The sequence below is a fragment of the Pistacia vera genome, unplaced genomic scaffold (assembly GCF_008641045.1).
Source record: "Pistacia vera cultivar Batoury unplaced genomic scaffold, PisVer_v2 Contig565, whole genome shotgun sequence".
In the NCBI taxonomy this organism is placed as follows: Eukaryota; Viridiplantae; Streptophyta; class Magnoliopsida; order Sapindales; family Anacardiaceae; genus Pistacia; species Pistacia vera.
Window position 1 is genome coordinate 120,593 of NW_022196407.1, and position 10,695 is coordinate 131,287.

Below are 10,695 nucleotides of genomic sequence, written 5' to 3' on the forward strand. Positions count from 1 at the left end.
TCTTTTTATCCCACACATACACACCTCCTACACTTATTTTTTTTTATTCTACACACACCTCCTAAACTTATTTAAGGACTTGTGAAACAAACCAGATCGATTCGAAGCATCTCTTTTTTATTTTAATATATTTCTTAAATTATCATAAGAATGGAGACGTTCACGTAGCCTAGTTTGCATGCAAGTTGCTTTTTTCATGCATAACCATGACCTAAAGCACATTTGGGCCCACTACGTACTTTGTTGTACCAGGTGGGTCTCTTTAAACCACTTGAACCATTTATTTAATTATTTTATTGGTCAAGTTATCTTTTAAATTTAATATTTGAATAATATATTATTCTTATAGAACATTAGATGATAAAATATAAATACATAAAAATTTAATTTTAACTTTAAATTAATTAATGATATTTTATCGTATAATATTATATGAAAAAAATATATATATATATAATATTACTCTTAATATTTACACTTAAAGTTGGTGCCCATATAAACTATTTATAATTATCTTGAGCGAATCAGAAAATGACAAAAGGACAATATTATACTAACGAATCAAAAAATAACAGAGGGACAATACTATATTTATGATTCAATTTTATAAACTTTCTCTTATAATCATGATATAACAATTCATAATTAATCAATTCATAAAGAGGTCTTATTTGCTTGTTATGAATCTCACCTGCCTAATTACGAACTATTACATCGAAATTGTAAAATAAAAATTCGTAAAATTAAATTGTAAACCAATTTTTATTGATAACAAAATGGCAGTATAAAAATCTTTAATACTATAAAATTGTGCCCAAATGAAATATTCATAACATGAAAATTTTAGGTCAATAAGATAAAAAGAGCAGCAACAGGTATCTCTAAACTTATACAATGGGTTAACACAAAATGGAAAAAGAAAAAAAAATGCTAATTGTCAAACTCCCATACAATTCAAAGTGTACTCTAAGAATGCCAATGGAAACTCTCATAAACCCCGTGCATGAAATTCAGAAAGAAGCGATCACACAACTTGGTAATTTTCGGTGGCCAAAACCGTTCTCTGTGAAAACTTGGGAGAAGGTCCGCCTCTTAAAGGGAGGATATTTACAACCTGCAGCAACAACAATTTTGAGTTAAAAATCAAAACAGAAAATGAAAACCAGAGGCAGAGAAGTTAAAAGGAATGAATAATTTATCTATTTCTTTTATATAGTATCTAAAAGAACATATCAGACCGTAAAAAACTGAGCTCACATCAAAACCTCCATGGGTACAGAATGGGTTTAAACCTAGTTAAATATCATCATATGCTGTGATAGGTAGCATTCTCCTAAAGACCCCATTCAAAATGTCGAGATTACGGTGAAATTTACAACATCCATGATACCTTCACATCGGTTTGATCACTTAAGTATACATAATAGTTTCCAAGGGCAGGACGAGCCTTTTCAGAACAGAATTCAATTTAACATAAGTTCCACTATGAAGTACATACCATAGTATAGATTTTATGCTTGAAAATGATATTGCAACAGAAGCATATAAATAATACCAGAAACTTAGCGAACTTATGATGTTACCACAAGATTGTAACCACAAAAAGAGAAGAAAACATATTATTATTCGTTGAGACAATAACAAAAAACCGAATTATAATGTCAAACAAACCTTTAGGTCACTGTATGTACTGGTAGCTGAAAACCGCACAGAGATGGGGAAAAAAGCTGATGAATCAGCTGGAGGCACAACAAATTCCATCGATCCACTGCATATTCAGTAGAGTACAATATCAATTTTATGCATTTACACTGAACAAGAGAATATGTAACTCATGAAGGTGAAAGTATAGTAATCACTGACCTGCGGTTAGAGTTATCAATGAGAAGTATCGACCACTCCAAGACAGAATTTCTAGAGTCATACCTGAAAGTCAAAAGGAATGCTAGTGTTGAAGGCACATATTCTTGTCATGACAGATAGAAGGAAAGATAACTAAAATCCAAAACTCACAAAGTATACAAAATCAAATTTCTTACCTCCACTCTCCATCAATCTGCTTAACAATTGGTGCCTCTCGGAGAGCAGGAAGAGGTACTGAGATAACAACATTTTGCAGATCAAACATTGATGAAGCTTCATATTCGATGCTCACGTAAGTTTCGTTTCCAGAAACAGAGGGCCAGCAGTTAACTGCAATAAATATATATAAATCCACATAAATGCTTTTAGCATAGAAAAGAAATGATATAGAGAGAAAATTCAGTGAAAGACTTGAGCCCACTTGACAATGGCACCATTGACTCATCAACACTTTGCATTCTCCACTTCAAAAGACCAACACCTCCCACATCACCAGCTTGGCCAGTGGGGAAAGGCCTATTAGGGTCCTTCAAGCCCAGTATATTCTCACTGGTGAAGAGTTCTTTGTTCATATTAGGATGGGTTTTGAAAAGAATGGCCGGATTCCCTCCAGTCTCAATCTGAAATANAAAGTTTAAGCTTGTATGATAGGTGAGAGATCAACATTATATTAGTCTAATAAAATTATAACATGTATAAATAATCATACTTGTGGGTCTTATTTCGTTATAACAACTATGTATCTTTAAAGCCAAACTTCTAATATTATTGAAAGAATTATTATAACATGCAATGTTAAATTTATAAAGTATGTGTGATATAATTATCAAAAGATCATCGACACTATTCATATACACATATTTATTAATTTATTGGGAACATATATAATTATTATAATATTTGAAGTATATACATACTAATTAATTTATATATTGTTGATGTGATTTTTTTTATGATTAGCGGTGTTTAGACCAGTTTATTTGTACCTCAATTAATCTCTAAGGATTGTAGAACTATCGGTCGGATAAAAATTTCAATGGCTATTCCTATTAGCAAATAAAAGGGACTTAAATTCAAGACCTCTTAAGTAATACACTCAAGAGACTTATATTAATGTGATATTACCATGATATCATAGACTTGTCTTTTAATTATTCACACATATAGAAATGTATGTGTATGTGCATATGATATGTATTTATATAATAATATACGGTGTACAAATAATTTGGAAGAAGATGATGAAGAAGACAAAGTGAAATAAAAAAAGAAGAGGTGTTGGCAGAAAGGAAGAGAGAGATTGGAAAAAATGATCTCGAAGGGTGCAAAAACTTGCACAGTAAGTTTGACCGTCAAGGAAGGAATCAAAATCAAGAGGGTAAAAAATTAAAACCCACATGGCCTCTAGAGTCCTTTTATTATATTAAATTAAAGCCTGCCTTACTGTAAAAAATAAATGCTCTCGGTAATATAATCATAATCATACCCCAACCAAACCAAACCAAACCAAACTTGTTTAATTTTTTATTTTTTTATTTTATTTTTATGGACTTTTGACCTAATACCCCTAGTTTTGTTTACTACCTTTTAGGGTTGGCCAAATCACTTTAATTAGTTTATTAATCCTTGTTTATTACTCACCAAATTGGGGTTTTGAAATAATTTTACTGTTTACTTTTACTACACGTCTACATTATTTTATCATTAATCTGAGAAAAATCTTGGGTTTGTTGAATATGTATCACCGTCAGTCTAGATGTTTTTTTTTTTTTTTTTTTTTTTTTAATAATCAGAAGGTTTCTAAACCAGCTTATGCGTACCTCAATTAATCTCTCAGGACCTTAAAACTATCGATCGAGTAAGAACTCTAGTGACTATCTTGATTAACAACCAAAGAGAGACTTAGAAGTATATATATACATATAGTAAGTTTGGTCCAAATGGTTGGGGCTTTATAAAGAGGGAGGCCGATGAGTTTTTTGGTGGTGGAATGTTGGATTTGGTAGTTAAAATTGATCGGAAATATTTGACTTGGAAGAGACGACTGCACAAACCCTAATCGCTCGATTGCCGGCAATTATCATGATCAATTGGAGTAGAGTTTGAGAGGTTTTGATGAGTATTAATCGGGGAAGAGAACGGTGATGGTGTAGGATCGCAACGATGCTAGAATTAAAAACAGAATATAAATTTAGATAACCAAATAGTATTTTAAAAGTCAGTAAGTGAAAATGTGTCATTAAACCATTATTTAGGGAAAAAAAAAGTCGTTTATTCTAGTCTATGTATATGTATATATAAAAGTAGCTAGGAGTGTACATGGAATGAGCCATGAAATGAAAGTAACTTCATGCTCTATTACTTTTTACTATATAGTTTTAATAAAATTATAACATATAGTATGAAATTTGGTTTTGAACTTCTTCTTAAAAAATAATAATAATAATTTGTCGATTGTAAGGTCAGAGCATTGTGGGCATACTGTTTTGGACTGATTACATGCAGGGGCGGACCCAGGCCCTTTGAGGGTAGGCCCAGGCCTGCCCTCAACTTTTAAAAAAAATTTGAGAAGTTTTTTTAAAAGGTAAAAAAAAAGAGAAAAAGTTAGGTTTTGCCTTTTTTATATTCTAAGTTTTTCTTTCTCAATTCCCAACTTCCCTTCCCTTTTACATGCGTATCTGGATTTGGAGTGATTGTAATCCATATTTTTGTAAATCTTTGTGTATTTTACTTTTATTAGAGTTGTGATTGAATTCTAAATTTATGTAGAATATTTTTGGTGAATTTGTGGTTATTATAAATGATAATCCTATTTTTCCCTATGATTTTGTATTGAATTTCGATAGGATTTAGGATACTTCTCATACAAATTGGGCCATAATTGCTACCTAATTTTATTAATTTGTCTTTGTAGGCCTAAACGATGATTTTGAGTATAGATGACAGTTTTGAGCGTAAATTACTTAACTTGAGCTTGGAAACTCAGAATGACCTGATTTTAGAAGCTTTAGAAAGCTAAGAAGCAGAGCTACAACTTTCATGTTTTGGGTTTTTCCTAATTCTGACTGGACAATGGTGAAAACTTGGCTTGAAGTTGTGAACAGTACATTGGAAACCGAAGGAAAACGTCTTTGGATGTGCTTCAGTATTTCTTCCATAACTTGAGCTGTAGACCTCGGATTGTTCTGATTCCTGAACGAGTAGAAACATAATATAAAGGGCTACAATTCATATTTTTAATACTTTTCCATATTAAGACTCTTTCATGCTCAAATTTGGCTCGAAAGATTCTCTCTGCGGCAAGAAAAAAGCTTCGCTGCGGCGAAACTGCGTCAGATGTGAAAAATAAAACGACGTGTTTTGGCTTGCTAGGGCTTGGTCCTTAAGTGAAAGAGGTATAAATTAGCACAAAAACGTAAGAAAAAAGGCCTTGGTTCGTCATTTGGAAGGCAGCTTTTGGAAGAAGAAGATTATTGAAGATTTGGGCTTCAAATTAGAGAAGATTTCTCCAACTTTTGCTTGTTTTTCAATGATGAATCTTGATTCAGTTTGTTTTTGTTATTTTGTTTTGTTTTTGAGTATGAACTGAGTTGTTTAGCTGATGTTTGATGTAACCTTAATACAATGATTCAAATTTATATGAATTGATTTACTTTGAGTTTTAATTTCATGATTGAGTGTTTATCTCTTTGCTTAATAACTTTTGGATGCTTGATTACCATTCAAATGTGTGTTGTTTACAATGAGATTGAGAAATGATTTGTGAATGTGCCTCTTGGGATAAATACCGTAGATTAAGCAAACACTAGAGATAGGTTTAGCGATTTATGAGAGATAGGTTTAGCGATTTATGAAATCTAGATAGAATTCCATAAAGCTTAAAAGACTTTGAGCTATTAATCTTCATTAAGCTTAAAAGACTTTAAACTCTTAATCTTCATTTTGTTAGGTGCGGAAGCTTAATAGGGATAAGTAGGAAAATATAGCCTGAGAATGTATGTTTTATAACTTAGGGAATTCAATTTTCAATCAAGGAATTAGAACTTGTATAATAGATTCTATGATTTGGGTTAGCATATCTACGTGAAATTAACACCTTAGCATTTTTTTTAGCATTTTGTTTAATTAGTTAAGTTGTTGGGTTTCGCTTTAATTTCATTATCATTCATTTATATTTTCTTAAATTGTATTTAGTTAGTTAATTTTTTATCAATCCAATTTATTGTTGCTTCAATTAGGACTTAAACTAGAGAAATCGGTACTTAGTAACACTATCCTCGTGGGAACGATACTCTACTTATCACTTTATTACTTTTTACGACTAGTGCACTTGCTATATTTGCATGTTTATCAAAAATATGCATCAGTAAACTCTTTTGATTATATTGGATTTAAGTGGATCGTTAGATTATATTCCCGTGGTTTTTTTATCTTTTCACATTGAAGAGGTTTTTCCACGTAACAATTTTCTTATATTTCCTTGTGAATTGGATGTTATTTTCTTATGTTTTCATTAGTTGATTGGCAAACAGTGGCGGAGCGAGGGCCCCCCCGGGCAAAAATCCTGGGTCCGCCACTGATTACATGCACCTGAATTATGATAAAAGGAGACTGTCTTCCACACATGCATTCAATATTTTATTAAATATTTTAAAGAATTAATTTTATGCATAGATCAAAAAGGAGAATTAATGAATGCCATGTGTTGAAATTCTAATAATGCCACCCAAACTTGAAACGACATATGTTTCTCATGCCCTTTTGTCAAATCAATCAAACCCTATTTAGGATGTTGCATTATTTGATCATCAGTCAACAAACACTTGTGACTTTTCATGGCTCGCTTCCCCTATTGGGTTTTAATCTATATTTATTACACATATATTTTATCTATTTTATTTTGATTGCTATGTGTCTTCATCATCATGTGGTGGAATATGCTCAACTCATTACATGGCATGTTCACATTAACCTTTTCTAACAAGATGATGACAATCCATACTTTTTTTTATTATTATTAAAGTGTTCGGATCAGTTTATACGCATCTCAACTAATTTTTTACGACTTTGAAACTATCAGTTAGGTAAGAACTTCAATAACCATCTCCATTAGTATTAAAAGTTGTGAGGACTCGAACTCGGGAGACTATGTTAGATATTTTTCTTACTCTTTTACCATCAAAAGGACTTGAACTTAAGATACTATGTTAGATCATCTTTTGTTCTTTTCTCATCACGCACCCAATGGGCCAATGGTTGTTAAAATAATTGTTCGGAAGATAAGATTCACACTAATTCCTATCCCAAAGTGCTCTAATTTTCATTTTATTTTTGAAAAAAAGAAAGACTTAATACCATAGACATAATACATTAATATATATATCATAGAAAATAAAATATAATGAAACAAAAAAAAAAAAAAAATCAATTTTTCATTTTTTTAACTATAGATGAGGATTAATTATAAAAATTCATCAAATTGTAAATTATCCACAAAGATATGATATTGATAAATGCTTTTTTAATAGAGAGTAACTTAATTTATATCAATTTAAATATTTGACTTCAAGTTCTTACATTAATTAATATATTTTAATGGTTACAAATTAATGAGATGACACGTTAAATAACTATATTTATCTTGACCTAATATACTTAAATTTGTATTTTATTTCATGATCAATTATATATATATATATATATATATAATGAAAATTCCAACATATTGACGATTCTCCTCAACTTTATATTTTCTATCACGTCTATCGTGCATGTATACCATCGTATTAATATCATTTTACCGTTTACATAAAAGTATAAAACGAATCACATCAGTTGAGATACAAACTTATGTAGAGTTAATTATCTTTTTTTTTTATAATAAAATATAATAAAAATAAGGTGGGATTGGGCCCAGAAATGTGGCCTATAGAGATAATGTTGGGTTCACTTATGCATGCATAGTCCATACTTTATGTTTCATAAAATTTTAGAGAATTCTGTGCATGGGATCCCACCCCAGCACGTGACCTAATTCNTCCAAACCCAAACCCGCTCCATTTTTTAAAATGAATAATGGAGCGGATTATGACATTCATAGAAGAGGTGGACATAGGCCTAGATGTCAGTTAGTTTCCAACGCAACTCACTCCACTGACATCCTTGTACAAAACCTCCACAACATTCATGTTAATGTCAGTTAGTTTTAACAGAACGGGTACAAAAGGAACTTAATTTATCCAATTTCTTTATCAATTATAAATTAAATTTAATAAAATAAAATAAAACCCTTCCCCTGCTTACAACACCCACCTCCACATCCCAAAAGCGCCGTTTCCATCTCCCTTATCTCCTATGCACGGCCTCACCGCCTCGCCGTCATCATCTCCCTCCATCGCCACTGTGCTGAGCAACACCCTACCCGTTCAAACCGTCGTGCCATGCCATGCCGTGCCCGCCACGCCCCACTTCACCGTCCAAGCAGTCGCCTACCTTCTTACCATGATACCATCCCAGCCATCGCCCAACCACCAATATTTCATACCTTCCCTTTTTTACTTTTAATTTTTTTGTGGCTTCCAACGGTCGTTATGGTGATGTTAGTTCATTTTGTGTTGAGTTGGGTTTGTTGGCTGTTCAGGTGTGCGTTTCACGGCCACCAGGGTGGACGCTTTTTCGTGGGGTGGGGAGCCTGTTGAGGTGGTGGTTTAATTGAATGGATGAGAGGCTGTTGCGGTGGCTTTTGCTTTTCTGGATGGCGTGAAGGTCGGGCTATTGGCGGGAAAGGATGGGCGGGGCACAAAAGTAATTCTTGAGAGTAATAAGGGTAATTACTTCTCTGTCATTGTCTGGTGATAGATTTCGTTATAATTTTACACTTACATCATTCTTTTACATCATTTTCATTACATCAGTAAGTTGGATATGTCGCAACTACATAAATTTTTAATTATTTTTAATTTTTAATATTATAATAGAATTTATATGATTGTAACATATACCACATCATAATATTTATAAAATAGTGTAAAAAAATGGTATAAGTATAACATTAGTCTTTGGTTATTAACGGTGGGGTTATTAGCTATTACTTATACGTCAGGTTTATTCCCTTATTTAATACTTATAACGTCAAGGGGTTTATTTACATAAGATAAACTGCGGGGTGGTGTGAACTTTATCCCTTAATTGTTTTTTTTCCTTTTTAACCCATTTGAATTTATATCCTATAAGTAGTTGGATAGAAGTCTATCCCAATACTATCTTTTATCATGTGATTACTCTAAATAAACTGTTAAGATTTTATTTATTTTTATTAAGCTCGAGAAGAAGAAGAGAGAGAAGAAAGGATGATCTACTATTTATTAATCGTAACAATATAGAAGCCAACTATATAAATAGCTACTATTACAATGAATTAGTTATAACAGAAAGTGTAATTAGAAAGCTAACTAACTAACTAATACGTACATTAACAACTAATCATTATTTACAATATTTACACCCTAATACTCCCTGTCAAGGTGGCTTATAAATGTCCTTTACAGCCATCTTGGACAACAAACAAAAGAGCCGAGTAGATGGGAGGGGTTTAGTAAACATGTCAGCTAATTGGTATTGAGATCTAATGGGTAATAATTTGAGAACTCCCGGAGCAACTCTTTCACGAACAAAACGGCAATCTATCTCGATATGCTTAGTGCGTTCATGAAAGGTTGGATTCGAGGCAATATGTATCGGAGCTTGATTGTCACAATATAGCAAACCAGGAGAATCAACCTTGACTTGAAAATCTTTAAGAAGTTGCTGCAACCAGATGAGCTCACTGGCAGTTTATTCTGAGTTTATTCTCAGTGATATTATTGTTGACGTCAAAGAATCTTTTAAGTCTTCAGTTTTTCTATAAATCTCACGCAAATACTATATTTTCTCATTACACACGAACATGAAGCTCTTCCCACTCCTTCTCTTTTTCTTCTTCTTCTTCTTCTTCTCCACTTTCTTCACATTTTGTTTAGCTGGAAATGTGACATTTGATAAACGCTCTTTGATCATTAATGGACAACGAAAGCTTCTCATTTCTGCTTCCATTCATTACCCTCGCAGCGTTCCTGCGGTGATTACCCTTTTTCTTTTTTTCTACCTTTTCAGAATATATAGTATCCTATAGTATATAGAAACTCATAAGGATTGAATTATCGTATTTTATGATGTAAAAATTAACTTCTATGAACTAAAAGCAAATTTTGGTTGTTTCTCTGTTTAATCTGCTTCTGTTGTTCACTGTTCTTGCTCTTTTGAAAGGTAAATAATCTTAGTATATATCTGGTATGTGGTAGATGTGGCCCGGGCTGGTGCAAACGGCAAAGGAAGGAGGAGCCGATGTTATTGAGTCATATGTGTTTTGGAATGGTCATGAGCTTTCTCCAGGCAAAGTGAGTTTCATTAAATGAATAGAAAATATTAAATATAAGATATGCATTATTTGTATTTAACACCGTTGGTTAAGTTATTAACCTTCTATTAACTTTGGAACTTCAAGTATTATTTCGGGGGACGATTTGATCTAGTCAAGTTTGTGAAGATAGTTCAAGATGCTGGGATGTATATGATTCTGCGAATTGGCCCGTTTGTTGCTGCTGAGTATAATTTGGGGTACTTTTTCATGTTAATTTAATATAAACTCTTTCAATTCTGTTTTCTTTTTATGAAATCTGAATATGTTGATCATATGTTATAGAGGGATACCTGTTTGGTTGCACTACATTCCAGGCAGCTTCTTTCGAACTGATAGTGAGCCCTTTAAGGTAACTAATTGATTTTCGTTCTCTG

At 32.3% G+C, this 10,695-nt stretch overlaps 2 protein-coding genes across 2 annotated transcripts in view; one reads left to right on the forward strand and one right to left on the reverse strand.

Moving 5' to 3' along the window:
* Positions 1 to 830: 830 nt before the first annotated feature.
* LOC116108463 (coatomer subunit delta-like) lies at positions 831 to 2,482 on the reverse strand. The gene is made up of 5 exons (XM_031394712.1): positions 2,285 to 2,482; positions 2,040 to 2,193; positions 1,864 to 1,926; positions 1,672 to 1,768; positions 831 to 1,114 (listed from the first exon to the last, which is right to left on the reverse strand). Exons 1-5 carry the CDS (start codon positions 2,433 to 2,435, stop codon positions 1,025 to 1,027), a joined length of 555 nt encoding a protein of 184 aa, XP_031250572.1. The 5' UTR covers positions 2,436 to 2,482; the 3' UTR covers positions 831 to 1,024.
* A 5,593-nt stretch (positions 2,483 to 8,075) lies between these two features.
* The window catches only part of LOC116108461 (beta-galactosidase 3-like), a 4,786-nt gene continuing 2,166 nt past the window's right edge, over positions 8,076 to 10,695 (forward strand). Inside the window, exons 1-4 of the mRNA XM_031394710.1 lie at positions 8,076 to 8,689; positions 10,203 to 10,298; positions 10,406 to 10,518; positions 10,604 to 10,670. Of these exons, the coding sequence (XP_031250570.1) occupies positions 10,203 to 10,298; positions 10,406 to 10,518; positions 10,604 to 10,670 (276 nt within the window). The 5' untranslated portion in view covers positions 8,076 to 8,689. The remainder of the gene's footprint in view (positions 8,690 to 10,202; positions 10,299 to 10,405; positions 10,519 to 10,603; positions 10,671 to 10,695) is intronic.

Bases quoted from the DNA above. Each gene is read 5' to 3' on its own strand.
- LOC116108463 (XM_031394712.1), bottom strand. From the start codon at position 2,435: ATGAACAAAGAACTCTTCACCAGTGAGAATATACTGGGCTTGAAGGAC. The intron at 2,194-2,284 runs GTGGGCTCAAGT...TATTTATTGCAG, and splicing joins GTCAATGGTGCCATTGTCAA to TTAACTGCTGGCCCTCTGTT. The intron at 1,115-1,671 runs GTTTGTTTGACA...TTGTTGCTGCAG, and splicing joins GTACATACAGTGACCTAAAG to GTTGTAAATATCCTCCCTTT.